Below are 16,280 nucleotides of genomic sequence, written 5' to 3'. Positions count from 1 at the left end.
AAAACTGTTCACAATAGGCAATGTTGACTATACAGATGCACATCGCTACCCAGCACAGAAGTAAGCCCTAAATGTTTTTAATCAGATCTGTTTCCCCCCTAAAATTCTATACCTTCAATTGCCCATATGCCATACTCTTTGTAGTTGTGTGCTCATTGGAATGCTCAACAACTAAAATGGAAAAAAAAAATTCATACAATAGAATGAAATTGAGATTGTAAATGTGCTTTTAATCACATGTACATGCATTCACTTACCCAGCAATTTCTAAAATCTCTTTTATTTATTTATCTACATGTACTTATCTATTCATTGATTTGTTTCTTGGATGTAAATAATATGCAATTGCACATTCATGATTTGCTGTGCAGCATCTTATCTATTAATTCATTCATTTTTTAATTGCATGTTGGGGTTTCATGTAAAATGAACACACAGAAAGGAGAAAAGTGTAGTTTAATAACTGTCAAATGCTTGATATGGTGAAAACAAAGCAAATGTTTAACATAGCCAAAGCAATGGAATCAAATGCTCTATGAAAATCAGCAAATTACACTCAAAATCTGACCATCATCATTAGTCATCACTATCCCCACCAACATCATCACCATCTTCATCACCACCACCAGCATTATCATCATCACTATCACCATCATTACCATCACCATTATCATCATCAATATCATTATCATCGTCATCAATATCATCATCATCATCACCACCATCACAATCACCATCTCCATTATCATCACTACCACTACCATCACCATTATCATCATCACCATCACCATCATTATCACCATCACAATCATTATCACCATCACCGTCACCATTATCATCATCACTATCATTATCATCATCATCATCATCATAATCATCATCACCATCATCATCATCATCATCATCATCATCACGATCACTACCACCATCACCATCACCACCATCATCACTACCATTATCATCATCAGCACCACCACCCATTACTATCTTTATAATCATCATCATCCATGTGCATGGGATGACACATACAGTATTTAAATTCATTTTAATGCACAACACGGCAAACATCCACCAGCACTCCATCAAAAAAACCAAAAATAACACAGGAGATATAATAATAACGTACAGATGGTTGTATTTCCCGAGTGCAGTACTCCAATCAAGATTTATTGAGTTGCCAGATTAGCATTTCCTCTGATCACAATGGCGGGAGTAATTCGGATTTGTCGTTTGTAAAAATCTGCACCAATCATCGATAACTAACACTGCGAGAAAACAAACAGCGGCAATATTCGCTTCCAGTGCTATCATTGTATAGTGGCAGAGTATGAATATCTGTTCTGCTTCATCTTTTCATATTTTTTCTCAATTATTATAAATTATTTATGTATATACTGCATGGTATTTACTGTAACACAATATATTACGCTGTGCTCTGTTAGCTGAACTGCTGCCATATGTAATCTCCTAACCTGCTGGTCTTCACTTCTTTTATTGGACCCTGATGAACGGATACCTTCTTTTTTTTTTATTGGCTAAATTGGTCATAAGCTTTAAATACATCCAAGACTTTGAGGCAAGCATGATGATGCAAATTCAAGAATAAAGCATACATGATGGTATTCAAACAAGGAAACACAAAATTTACTTCCTTCCCTGACTGGAATAAAACCATTTGTGGTACATCAAGTTCTCCTAAGACCAATCTGTGCATTATTCTCCATTCTCGCTTAAATGCAGTGAGGGTAAAATGGTGGATGAATCGCATGCTGTCAAAAAAATGTACAACTACAGAACCACAAGTATCTGATTCTGTTTCACGCCATCATGCATCACAGTTTGAGAGACGTTCACAAATCAGCTCAACATCATATGGAGAATTGTTTTGCACCCACTCATTTGTCATCTTGACAAAACACTTGAAAGCTGTTTATAAGTTAGATATAAAACTAAAAATGCTTTCAGTGTTGTTGTGTGCTTTCAACTGCAAAGTTCAAACTGACATAGTACAGGTGGGCACTCTATACACAGATTGGTCAAATTTGACACTGGACTAGGCCCCAACACAATACAGAAACTTACTCTATTAGTAGGTAAGTTTACAATGATTGCTATTAACATCTCAACGACATGTGGAAATTGTAAAGAAAAACAAAATGAAGTTGATCAGCTGGTGGCATAGTTGTTGATATAACCATGACATTTCTGTCACGTTTGTTACAGTATATGTCATTTATGCCATGGGGCCCTGGTTCTAGTTTCAATTAGGGTTGCTGGAAATAGACTACGAAACATAATTTCACATGTAAGAGATTATTTTTCTCTCATAATGCAAAAGGCAAATGATGGGCCTGCCATAGGCTTTTGAACACAGATCTTTAAAATGCCAGCATTTTGGATAATAACTCAGCTGGGCAGAATACATGTCGACAACAAGAGGAGGAATAATGCAAGCACAGATGATGCAATATTTCTTGAAACCGTGGGGTTCAAGGTGAAGAGAATATAACTGGCACAGGGGAACTTAAATCTCCGTTTTGATGGGGAAAGCTATCTGGCACTGTCACAGATCTTGAGGTTAATCTACAATACATCTCCTTCAATGCAAAATTTCTGCTACTGTATCATAGTGCACATTCATAATGAAATAACTTGTTAATGAATTCTGCATTCCCGCATTTAATACAGCAAAGCAACATGTCCACAAAAACCACACTCCCTTAAACATCACCTTTTTTTTTTTTCCTTTTTGGCATTTACTATAATACTTGCACATTACAAGATTAACACATAAACTACATGTAAATACAGGTCTTGTCCATACAAAGATCAGAACGGTTTGAATAATGTTCAAAACATTAGATAAGGAAGAAAAGTTCCTACTTTGCATAAATCTGTCCACTCCAGACACTACCATTGTCTTTCAACAATGAGAAAAAACATCAGAAAAATGAAAATATACACACAAGAAACATGAAACAAAAATCGGTACATCTGACAGAATGTAGCGCATATTGAACACCCTTCCCCAAATGAAGACCATGAACTGAAACACACTGGAATGTTACAAACAGAAAAACTGTTTTTCCTGGCTAATGCCTTCTAAATTGTGTCATCTGATATCAAATTAGGTGTGAACAACTTTTTAGAGACACAATTCACAAGCACAGAAAAAAAGGCAACTATGTATCCCCAGAAATCAATTCCAGGCTATATTTCAAAGAAAGACAGTCAAGTCTCACAAAAATTTCACAACCACGACAATTCATCACCAGTTGGCTTTGAGAATAAATTTGGTTCATAAAGCCTGAATCATGACAGTGAAAAGATGCTATGAATTGGGTCGTATGTTAGAGATTTTTTCTCTTCATATGTAAGATTATAGGACTCCACCATAATTGTCTGCGATAAATTTGAATTTGAGGGGTTATTTGAACAAGCCTTCTTTTTTGTATGTTTTGTTTTCACAAGATTTTTGTGTAAACCTCTAAATTGACAGCCAGTCCTGTGAATGGATAGTTATGTCTGGTGCCACTGGATTTTCGGGTTGAATTCACTCATTAAGTACAAACTAAAAATAAACACAAATACAGCAACACCAAACCCTCAAAAAATTTAGAAGCAGGGTAATTATCACTGTGTAAAAACTGAACTTCCAGAGAGAAAAAGACTATGGCAGAATCTATCACTCTGAAGTTACTGGCAAAGCAAATCATTTTGTGAGGATTGCTGGAAATCATGGCTTCTTTGAGAAAACTGGCGCTTAAAACAGGAAGAAAAAAATCACAGATGCACCAATTTGTAGTCTTGAAAGTTTTTGGTTTACTGAGCAGAGGTCGAAGCATCGAGATTGGTCCAATGATACTGACCACTACCATCTCTCGAAATACCTGCTTTGAAATGCCGACAATTTCCCCTTGCTGACCATTACTGTGATCAATGTGGAATGTTGACCATATAGGCTAATGCTCTGAACAACTACATTTCCACAGTTTGCATCTGGCATTGTCTGAAAAATCAAGCTTTCTAATTCAGAAATATAATTGCTGGCAAAAAAAAAAGAAAGTTATTTTCATATATGCACCATAATACAAAATCACCAAATTTATTTACAATGTAGAAGTAAAGACATCATTAGTGCACCACTCTACTCCTGTTGTACAAAGATGAAAGAAGAATTTATTCATATACAGTATGAGAAGTAAAAGTAATATGTGCAATCTGCTTCCATGTCTACAACTTGCATGCAATCTTGCAAAGTCACAATGCATAAACTTCATCTCCGCGGGTCACAGGTTTTGGAGGTCATTTAAAGAGCATGTGCATTTACACGTAGCTACATCTTGTATGATTATAACTTAAAGGCAGAATGTCAGGACATAATGAAAAAATAAAAAAGAGTAACCAATATCTACTCATAGTATTTTTGTTTTCAAGATGGGAGCACAGATAAGGGACAAGAAGTAAACATGGCAACTGCTGTACACCTCCAAAAGTGTGACTGAGCATGCACTGTTGTATCTGCATCACATGTAGATTCCTATAATAGTGATTCTTTCTGGCCACCTCTTGTGTCGTAAACAAGTAAATAACAGTTCCCTGGACAATTTGTGCAGTGAAAAATGTACGGCCTTGCTCAAGACTTCCGCTAGTTGCTGGTACATTAGGAGTCAATTACATCATCATTTCCCCCCTCCCATGACTTAACTGCCTTTACATTTTTCATGTGTCACATACTGTTGCTTGCACTAATCATTTGCCGGGGGTTCCATAACAAGTGACAAGAGTGCATTGAATCTTTGAAGCTTCAAACAACTTATTTCACGTGCTCGGTTGTCCATTTTTTGTCCATTTTTCATTTTTAGTTTTGAAAAACTATATAAAGAGAGGCTCAAACTGTGCTGTGTGAGGCTTGCAAGTCACGATGTGAGATTCAAAGTTAGATCTGTAACGTGTACATGTATGCTTCATATACGGTAACCTCTTTCACATAATGACATCATTATGGATGAATTCTGTGTAGTTGCTCAAACGGTACGCAAAGTCTGTCATAAAGCTGTCCATGTTTGGATTAAACTGAGTACGGGGTACAGTGACTTGGTTCAGTAAAGCTTACACAGTACACTGCAGGCAAGAGAGATTAAAAGGAAAGCACAAAAACTGTGTACATTGATTCAGATGAGGAACACTTTACCAGTTGTATATGTAATGTCCAGCCTCTTGCAGGGTTGCTAGGTTTACTGGTTCATGTACATGTGGCTCACACAAAATAAAATAACACTCAACCAGTGATGTCATATTTATATATTTGTTACATTCATTATGTCATTCAAAGTCAATTCTCTACATGAGCCGGAGTCCCATCTTGACAGAGGTACATTAGGGGAGGGTGTTTATGCACAATCGTAGCAAAGAAGTCATAGCCCTCTATCTTGCATTAAATGTTCCTCTCCTCATGTGTCAAAATAAATACTAATTACCCTTATGAGCCTTCAATGTTCAGAATAAGGCAAAAAGTTTTAATTTTAATTTGGGTGATACCAAATGTGATTGCATGAATCTGAAATCATCTTTGCGATACATGCGTAATCTCGCCACATGAAGAAATTTCGGATAATAGCATCAAACTTTATCTACTGAGAGAAAATGAATGATTATGCAAAAATGACAAACAATGTTTTTGTTTCCCATTGCAGTACAGCCCTCCCACACTCCACTATTTGGAATCAATGTTTAAATTTGCTGGATTCTAGCAACCACTGCACTGATGGCGGGGGGGCCTACGAACTGGATAAATTGGTGAACAGTCACACTAAAGTGCACTTCTACAGTCTGCATAATGGTTAAAAACTGTCTTCCATGCTACTCCATTCCCTCTACATCATATCCATGACATGTTTCTATTGACTTGCTGCACTCAAGCAGCAGATGACTGCATTAAAAAAAAAAAAAAAAATCAGAAGAAGAAATAAACTTTCCTCTTGACACAATGAGATGGTTATGTAAACTAATTTCCAAACTATACCCAACATAACCCACACTGCGGACAATCCGTCTTAAACTAACTTAAAATAATTCAACGGAAGCAAGGAAATTAAGGTTCCATATCTTCGGCTGACCTTTGATCTCCAACCTCTCTCTCTCTCTCTCTCATCTCTCACTCTTGTTCTCTGTCGTCCTTCGCGGAAAGCCCGAGCGTCACTGGAGCTTTAGAAAATCGTTCATGGTCTCCTCTTCCACTGCGATGTCAAATGCCTCATAATTCTGCATGAATGGAAAGAAACGTGAAAACATGTTGACCGGGAGTACAAGCTCTGGCCTGAATAGGGTTCACAGCACAAGAGATGTGGTCACATGGTCTTTGGTGGTATCTAAAGGACAAGTTCACCCAAACATGTATGTGGATTGAGTGAATGCAGCAAATACCAGCAGAAAACATCGGTGAAAGTTTCGAGGAAAATCGGACAATCCGTACAAAAGATACGAATTTCTTAAATTTTTGTGCAGCCATTGCTAGATGAGAAATCTGCTACAGTTTGTGATGTCACACATGAAGAAGAATATAAAGAAAATATAAAGAAAATTCAACATCCATATTTTCATGTTTCCATCATAATGAAAGACCTCTTGACTTGGCCTGTTTCATAAAGCAGGGGGAATAATATTACTTTAAATATAATGTCAGCAGCAAGTCCAGGGAATGTACATGTATTCCTTTTATGTGTTTTTACAGAGAAATCATTTCATGAATCAAATTCTATATTCCTCACGACAATCCTTACTCACTTTGAATGCTTAAAGGGACTGTACAGTTCTGGTTTGAGGTAAGGATTTAGCTTTCAACGTTTTGCGAGATATTCAGAAACCACTCAATGAGATGTCGAAGAGCATGGAATTCTAAGGGGTATCAAAAGTTTATTTGATGAAAATCGGTTTTGAAATGGCTGAGATATCCAAAAAACGAGGTGAAACAAAGAGATCCTAATAAAAGGCATGGCCTGTCGCCTTTTATTATTATCACTTTTTGGGATATCTCGGCCATTTGAAAACCAATTTTCATCAAATAAACGTTGAATCCTTCTTAAAATTACATGCTTTTTCATAATTTATAAGAGGTTTCTCATTATCTCACTTAGGAATTTTATAAACCTGAATCCCCACCTCAACCTCATCAGTACTGTACAGTCCCTTTAATACATATACTGAAGGTGTCAGTGCTGAACTTCAGCATTCCAGAAACTGCAAAGTGCATCTCGGCTCTAAGGAGATGGATAGTGTCCAAATTTTTATAAATGCGTGGGAGGTACAATTCAATTGTCACCACTGTTCCATGCAGTCTACCGGGGAACTAGTGTACTCACCCCAAGGTACGTATCCCCATTGAAGATCTGAGGGGCTAGCGCTTTCTCGTGACCTTCACCCATTTTTTCCCTCATTTTCTGCAGATTTCCGTCCTGTGTGACGTCAATCTCCTCGTAAGCGATCTTTTTGCCGGAAAGCCTGAGGAAAATGGTCTGTTGCTGCTTCTTGATCTAGCGAGAGGAAAAAAAAAAAACACCTGTCAGCATGCTTTTTCCAAAATACTTATGCTATATATTCATCAAGCCTAATTTCTCGCGAATCAGAACTTCCCGACGATTTCTTCGCGATTATGGAGTCCTGTACCAAATGGAGAAATGTATACGCGTACTAAGTACATGTATGTCACATTCATAGCTTGATCAGAGTCAATATTTTCGCATGTCTTTAATTTTGCGAATAGCACCTGACTCGCGAAATTAAAAGCATCACGAAATACTTGCCATATACAGTATGTGAATTCCAGGAGAAACTGCCTCATCTTTGCTGGAATACAGGAGAAGGCAGACGAAAACACCGACACCATCATCAAAACGATATGCCAGGAGGATCTCGCAGTCAAACTACGTGACGATGACATCGACCGTTCTCATCGATTAGGACCCCTCCTCGAACAGCCGTCGTCTGCCGCCACCTCGACCTCGAACACCTCGACCTCGAACAAGGGAAGGAAATCGCAGCCAAGGAACGTCATCATCAAATTCGCAAATTATCGCGTGAGAGAAAAGGTCTACCAAGCGTGATTCAACCTCAGGAAGCAATCTTCGAAGCACAAAACCGTCTTCATCAACGAGAACTTGACGAAACGACGATCAAAACTCTTCTGGAAAATCAAGCGAGACCAGACAAAGAGAGATTGTAAACTATGGACGCAAGACGGTAAAATCATCGTGAAATCACCCAGAGGCGAACGATTCACCATCACCAAAGACCGCGATCTCGAGAGACTCAACTCCCGGTTGTAAGAACTTGAGATATGACTTACCATATCACCTTTCTATCTTGATTTTGTTTTTATCATTTGCCTATTTCATGTATTTACCACGACTTTTGCCTGTGATATATGTCATTGTTAATTTGTAATGGTATTTAAGTATCCATGCGTATGTTGTCTGCTGCCTGTCAAATCAAACCAAAAAGCATTGTTGTGTACAGAGTGTAATGAATGGGTTCACATTTCTTGTGCGAGTGTGACATCTGATCAGTACAACTCATCCGAAAAATTTCTACATTGGAAGTGTCCCAAATGTATTCTAAAAGTGTTACCATTCTACGATACGTCTGATCAAGTTAATGCCAAAATTGAATCTGTGAAAAAACCTGATGTCATTTTACAAAATTCAAAGTTTCCATCTTGTAAAGGAATGAAAATAGCACATTTAAACATAAGAAGTCTTTGAAACAAAACTCATGAATTATCTATGTTCTTAAGGAACAACCAGTATGATATTCTTTCACTTTCAGAAACATGGCTTAATGATGAGATTGGTTCAAATATGTTATCCATTGAAGGCTATAAATGTGAAAGAAAAGATAGAGACCAACACGGAGGTGGTGTAGCATGTTATATTAAAGATAACGTATCATATGTGAGAAAATATAACATAGAAACCAACGATATTGAATTAATGTGGGTTGAGATTCAGTTTTCAAACTCGCCATCAGTTTTACTTGGAATTGTGTACAGGAAACCCAGCTGCACTAATACCTTTTTTGAGTTACTGGAAGCCCAAGTAGACTGTGCTTCCTTGCATTAGTCTAAGATCTTTCTTGTTGGTGACTTTAATTGTAACATGCTAACAAAAAATCCTCTTTCAAAGAAAGTCAACGAACTTTGTAACTCTTTACAATTCTCCCAGCTAATTGATGTTCCCACCCGCGTAACTCCAACCAGTTCATCCTTAATAGATCTTATCCTAGCCACGGATTCAATGGGTTCTTTGAATTCTGGAGTTCAGTCAGTGGGATTTAGTGATCACTCTCTTGTGTATGTAACTATGAAAGCGTCCATTCCCAAGTACACGCCCAAAATCTCTACCTTTCGCTCTTTCAGACGTTTTGACAAGAGCCTCTTCTTACAAGATTTGGCAGCAATCAATTGGGATTGCTTTTTTTCAGAGTCGCAGGACGTTGACGAAATGTGGGGCAAGTTCAAATCGAACTTTGTTACACTAAGTAACAAACATGCTCCCTTCACTACGGTACGAAAGAAACAGAATGGATCTCTGTGGATTAACGATGATTATTTACATTTAGCAAGAGAAAGAAATTATAATAAAAAGAAATTTTTTCAAACGAGAAATGTTTTATATTGGGAGAGATTTATATACTTTAGGAATAAAGCAAATAAGTTAAATAAAAAACTTCCCAGGAAATATTATAAAGAACAATTTGAACAGACAAATGATATGGGTAGAACATGGAAATTGATGAAAAAATTATTACCAAATAAAACCTCATCAGCTTCTGATCAGAAAGTCATTATTGATGGAAAACATTGTCATGATAAAGATAGAATAGCTGATGAATTAAATAAAATGTTTAATAATGTTGGTATGAATATGTGTAATAACGATAATTTTGGTATTAATGATATGCATACATTGCAACCAACTGTAAGTGTGTTTAAATTTACTGATATCGGTGTACAGTTTGTTGAAAAGGAATTGATTTGTATTGATAGTTCAAAGGCAGTTGGCCTAGATGATTTGCATCCTAAACTACTCAAGATTGCCGCACCTTACATTGCTGGCCCACTGACCGTCCTTTTTAATCGATCGCTTTCATCAGGAAAATTTCCCAGTGACTTTAAAGTTGCTAAAATAATACCAATTCCAAAAACCGGACAATCATCAGAACTTTCAAATTTTCGACCAATCTCGCTGTTACCATTAATATCGAAAATATTAGAGAAAGCTATTCATGAACAAATTTACAAATATTTAATCGACAATTCTTTATTATCTGAACGGCAGTCCGGTTTTCAGCCTAAGCATTCAACCTCAACATGTTTGACAGACATTAGTGACTTTATCTTAGACAATATGGATGCTGGCTACGTCACAGGGGCAATTTTTTTAGATCTGAAAAAAGCATTCGATATTATATCTCATTCTTTTTTATTACAGAAATTGTCTTTCTATGGTATTCAGGATATGGAGCTAGAATGGTTTACATCATACCTGACCGACAGAACTCAATGTGTATTTTATGATGGAGCACTGAGCAGTTTTCTCAAAGTTAAATCAGGCGTACCACAAGGGTCAATACTTGGACCGCTTCTGTTTTGTTTGAATATAAATGACTTGTGCAACATTGATTATAATCAATCAAAAGTATCTTTATACGCAGATGATACGGCCATTTTTGTGAAAGGGAAAAATGCAAATGCTGTTCAAATTACATTACAGAATAATTTTGATTTGATGTGTAATTGGTTTAATATAAACAAAATACAAGTTAATGTTGATAAGACTAAATTGATGCTGTTTGGATCAAAGAAACGCATTAATAAATGTCAACTTAGTATTTGTTACCAAGGTCAATATTTAGAGCGCGTGTCTGGTCTAAAATACTTAGGTGTATATTTTGACGAAAACCTTAACTGGTCACCACATATTTCCCAAATCATAAGCAAAATCTCTCGAGCTATATCATGTATAAGGAGGATCCGAAAATTCTTACCCAAATATATGTTGATACAGTTATATTATTCCCTGATCTTATCTCACATAGATTACTGTGCAGTGGTATGGGGGAATTGCACGAAAGGTAATATATTAAAGTTACAAAGGCTTCAAAACAAATACGCAAGACTAATTCTGAAAGCTGATTATACTACTCCAAAAGCTGTTTTACTAAACTCATTGAAATGGCAGTCTGTAGATGGGAGATTAAAATACCAGTATTGTGTTGCAGTTTTTAAAAACTTGAACGATTTAGCCCCTCCGTACTTAAACCCTTAAGTCGAAAGACGCCCTGTGTTGTATTATACCAGACACGCCCTCAATAGTCCACTATTCATTCCGCACCCGCGTACTGACTATAAGAAACGCTCCTTTTCGTACATAGCATGCTCTTTATACAACAATCTACCAAGTACTGTACAAACGTGTCCATCACTGTCAACATTCAAAAGGCAGATTAGATTGATGTTTTAGTAAGTTTATTTGGCAGTAGTGTACATTGTAACATGTTAATGAAACGCATTATTTGTTATCATGGATCTTCTAAAGACAGACGTGTCTGTGTCCGTATGCATGTGTGTGTGTGTGTGCGTCTGCGTGTCTGTGTGTCTGCGTGTGTGCATGATGTGCATGCGCGCATGAGTATATGCGCTTGTGTGTATATGTAAGGTTTTGACTATGTCTATTTCCTTAATCTTTTGTATTTTGAATTGTCATTTGTTGTATTATCTTCTATTTCCCTGTATAATTTTTATCATAATGTGCAAAATGAATCTGTACAATTACAGGGCTCTCTTGAAAAGCAGGCCTCTGGCTTGAATGAGACTTACCCTGTATTTTTAAAGAAAACGTGAATAAATAAATAAATAAATAAATAAATGGTTCCAGTGGCTTTATGCTATCATGTCAGTAAAGTACCGGTACAGTGGACTCCCATTATAACAAAGCCTTCACAACCTGAAGTTTTCTTTCGTAATATCAAAATTTCGTTAGTAACCAAATAAAGATGCAATAAAAAGCATAAAGCAGATACTGTTGCAGTCTGAATCTTTATACTTCATTGTAACAGGAATTCCATTATAGCCATGTTCGTTATAATGGGAATGCACTGTATACAACACCTTATCATAATCACATAAAGGACATAAAGGACGATTTTGCCAAAAACGTTTTGCTTCAGGACATTTCTTTTTCTATTATTAGCACCCTGTTTTTTAATTTAAATATCTTTCAATGAAAAACAAATGCAGGAGATTTGTCCTTGAGCAACGACTTGCTGATATCTGTTATACTGAGATCTATAATGTGGCAAGTACATTTCAGAAATATTGCTTATCCGATCTATGTGTATAATGTTGATTGTTGGTGCGGTAGTAAATTAATTTGTAGATATTATGACAATTTCAGAGCAAAGTGTACTGTTCACTAAAAATGCAATTTTGTAGAATTATCACAATTTCTGCATCTACATTTTAAAAAATAGTTTGGGACCTTGCAGATTGCTGTTTGTTGAAGCCTTCCCAATTCAGAGATACCGGTAGTACCAAGGTACATATGATCAACTAACAAATTCTGTTTTCACAAAATGACACAGTCTGCATTATTTTTTTTTAATGATTACCAGATTGTTGTCGAACTACCCTTAGGTGTTCGAACATGTCTTTATTGTCTAAATCAAAAGATAAGTTTCGTGAAAAGGTTCCCCCCCCCCCCGAAAATACCCATACAATGAACAGTTTACAAAGCACCATATCACAGAGCTGTTCATAGTCTTTTAGACACTCTTCTTTTTTTAATTCAATGTTAGCTACATCTGTCTACAGAGTAAAATGTGCATCTCCACCACGCATACGCTTAGTAGCGAGTTGAATCTTGAACTGGTATTCATAATTTCTACATGTACCCGTCAATGTTTCATTAATTTCATTTATGGCCACAGTTGCATAGTAGTATGGTGACATCATTTGTAGAAAAGCTGAAACAATAGAGAATATCATTCTGTGCCAAAAATATCAATCAATAGCAGGGGCGGATCCAGGAATTCCGTAAAGAGGGGGCGTGTTTACAAAATTAAAGGGGGGGGCGCACGCACCCCTCCCCCCATTTTTCTTTTTATTTCTTTTGTTTCAACAAAAAATAAAGGGGGGGGGGGTGCGCCGGTTGCGGTCCTCCCTGGATCCGCCCCTGAATAGAGTCATTCTCAGGTAAAGAAAAAAAAAACCCTGAGTGGCCCCTAAATCCTTGATCACCTGTGGACTGCCATTCTTTTACACAGGCCATACCAAGAAGTTTATTTCATGTCTAACTCTAAAATGCTGGGCAGTGTTCAGAGGAGAGGTTTTTAAGCTGGTGCAGTAGAACAAGAACACCGGTGAAGAACATCCATGACTATGCCTATTTGAATAAACCCCGCGAGGTGCTCCACTGGAGTGGGAGCCACCCACCAGAATGCTTCACGTTCAGGCTCCCACATACACCGTAACTGTGAACAATAGAGTGCCCTGGGATAAATGTTGTGGTGCCTGGAACTAGATATGTCACTTGCCATTATCAGATTATCACAAACTGTCTAATGTAAAATTACTACTTTAGTAATCATGGTAATGGTTAACCCCGGGACGCTCCGTGTACAGTTACACACTGTATGCGTGTTGGGGCTGGTCGCAGTTAGGTAATGCCAATGCCAGTGCAATGGTAGGGTTCTTGTATAGACAGTATAGGTCTAGATCTTGAGTACAGAAATACCACTTTGGTTTAGACTTAGCCCGACCAGACGCTGTTAATACGCTACGCGAATACAGCGTCTGACCAACGAGCGGGCACCTACATAGTGGGGAACCACAACACAACTACAAAACTTATGAAAATTTATATGTTCTTTATAAACAATGTACACGTTACCAAACGTTACTCACCTTAAGTGCATGCTTGTATTACAGAAGGTTCGTAAGTCCATTGAGAGCCCTCGTGATAAGTCCGTGGAACCAAAAAATGATACTTTCTGGCGGATTCCCTATTAAACACCGTCAGGGTTCATCGGTGCAGAATTCAAAATGGCGCCTTGATCTCTGCGGAAATCTTTTGCGTGCGTGCGATGCGCTTCTTGAGTGTTGGTGTAGCAGCACGGTCGACAGCGCGACCTTTTGAAAGGGCATTCAGATCATGTGACCTCCCGGATACTACAGTATTGGAAATGGCCTGGCGTGAAAGACGATGTACCGTTCGTGAACTGTTCACACATGCTGCATATAACCATCATTTTAGGTAAGTTATCAAATCTAAATTTCAATATTCATAGCATAGATATGAAGTCTCATTATCATTTTGTTCGTCAGATGAGTTTGAAGTGACAAAAAAATGATCTAAAGTATCAAAATTCAATCCGATCGCATGCTATCGTTGGACCCTCTTCGTGTTTGGAGCTTCGTTGGTACAGCCCTGTCGCGCTACGTATGTACAGCGGCGACTGGGCTGTGTATAGTTAGTTTAGACTTAGCCCGACCAGACACTGTTACGCTATGCGAAAACAGCGTCTGACACGCACGGCATGCAGCCTCGAAGTGAGGAACCTCAACACAACTACAAAACTTAGGAACATGTATACTTTTCTCCTTTAAACAGAATACTTTACTCACGTTAAATGCTACAGAAGAATAGTTCGCCACACTGGGTCCATGGAGACCACTTGCGATAAGTCCGTGGAACAAATAAATGACACTTTCTGGCGCAATTCCTGACCGCCGGGCTTCGTCGTTGCAGGATTCAAAATGGCGCCTTGACTTATGCGCATGCGTGACCGGATGTGCTCCAGAGCGAGCGCGTGTGCGTTGAAAGTGTCGAACAAACCTTGGCGTCTGCGACACAATAACCCAGTACAGTTTATAGCTGTATACCTTATACTAGTAACCGTGCGTACGCTGCTTGAAAGGGCATTCACATCACGTGACCACCCGATATCTGAGCTTGGCCTGGCGTGAAAGATTGTGTACGGTGTGGACATGCTGGATATGATGATCAATTTCGGTAAGTTTCATTACGTACATTTGAATATATATAGCATCAGATGTAGAGTAAATATTGAAGAGTATACTCGATGAGTTTGAGGTGACAAAAATGATCGTAAGTATCAAAAGTCAAAGCTATCGTGTACGATTACGTCGCCTCTCCTAGTGATTGGTGGTCGCGCGCGTACAGCCCTGTCGCGACGTACCATGTACAGCGACTGGGCTGTGTATAGTTAGTTTAGACTAGGCTAGTCTAGTTAGTGACTTGGCAACAGACACTCTCTCTCTGTTTCCAGTTCTATTAAATTCCTATTTCAATTGACATTACAGTAGTCTACCAAGCAAGTCCAGCAAGATCTGACTAAGGCCTACACCTAAAACTTTACTGACAAACTGTTATGACCTACACATAGGTCTAGACAGTTAAATGCGTGGATCATAGTTAAAATTACAAAGGCAAATTTAGTTGAGGTGCATATGTAACGTGAAATTGTCATTGTATACTGTTCCTGGTTACTACTGACTGTTCCCTCTCGACTGGAGAGGGGAAGTTCTGCGGTACCCATAACGTACCGAGAATGGAGCCAAATATCTAGGCCGGCCGCCAGTCGCAGGGCCAGGGCTGGGTCACATAAGCGGGGTACGCGCCCACCACCCACCACTGGCCGCGCCCCTTTCTGTAGACAATACGTGTGTACAAAAGGCTGAAGCGGAAGATGTATACGGTTAGTATAGTGTCAATGTCCCAGCTCAGCCAGCGAAGATAAAAATCCGCTAGGCTGACAAGTGGCTAGTGTTACACGACCTTGCATGAAGAAAACCCCAGATGTAACTTACCTCCATATTTGAGGAAACTGATGATATATAAACTTTAATTTTGGGAGCGTCCGCCATGATTGTTGGTTTCTTTACACCACTGCACTCCGAACCGAAGCAGAAAAACAGTCAATATTAAGGAGATCACACGTTCAATAACAACGGGCTAGCACAGGCACCTGTCCTCGCCTCGTACGCTCACTTACAGTGCAGTGCTGTATGCACTGGGCAGCACATCACACATGCGCAGAGCTCGCTCGCTCAACCAGGAACTACCGGTGAATAATAGGGACCACTAATCTCCCCTCTGGAGATCAGTTGTTGTTGTTGTTCTTTTGGATTGTGGAGCTCTTTGCCGGGTGCGTGTTTTTTTTTTTAGACGGCACAGATTGGGGAAACTAAAAATCTATCGGGG

The 16,280-nt window shown here is 38.4% G+C and overlaps 1 protein-coding gene across 1 annotated transcript; it reads right to left on the bottom strand.

The window, feature by feature from the left end:
- Positions 1–1,132: 1,132 nt before the first annotated feature.
- Positions 1,133–15,985, bottom strand: LOC140243051 (SH3 domain-binding glutamic acid-rich-like protein 3). Its single transcript, XM_072322790.1, has 3 exons — positions 15,887–15,985; positions 7,362–7,532; positions 1,133–6,264 (listed from the first exon to the last, which is right to left on the bottom strand). Exons 1-3 carry the CDS (start codon positions 15,941–15,943, stop codon positions 6,199–6,201), a joined length of 294 nt encoding a protein of 97 aa, XP_072178891.1. The 5' UTR covers positions 15,944–15,985; the 3' UTR covers positions 1,133–6,198.
- Between the last annotated feature and the right edge of the window lie 295 nt (positions 15,986–16,280).

This window comes from Diadema setosum, chromosome 19, assembly GCF_964275005.1.
Source record: "Diadema setosum chromosome 19, eeDiaSeto1, whole genome shotgun sequence".
Taxonomy (NCBI): Eukaryota; Metazoa; Echinodermata; class Echinoidea; order Diadematoida; family Diadematidae; genus Diadema; species Diadema setosum.
Note: the sequence above shows the minus strand (reverse complement) of the source record. Positions and strands in the feature narration are given on the sequence as shown.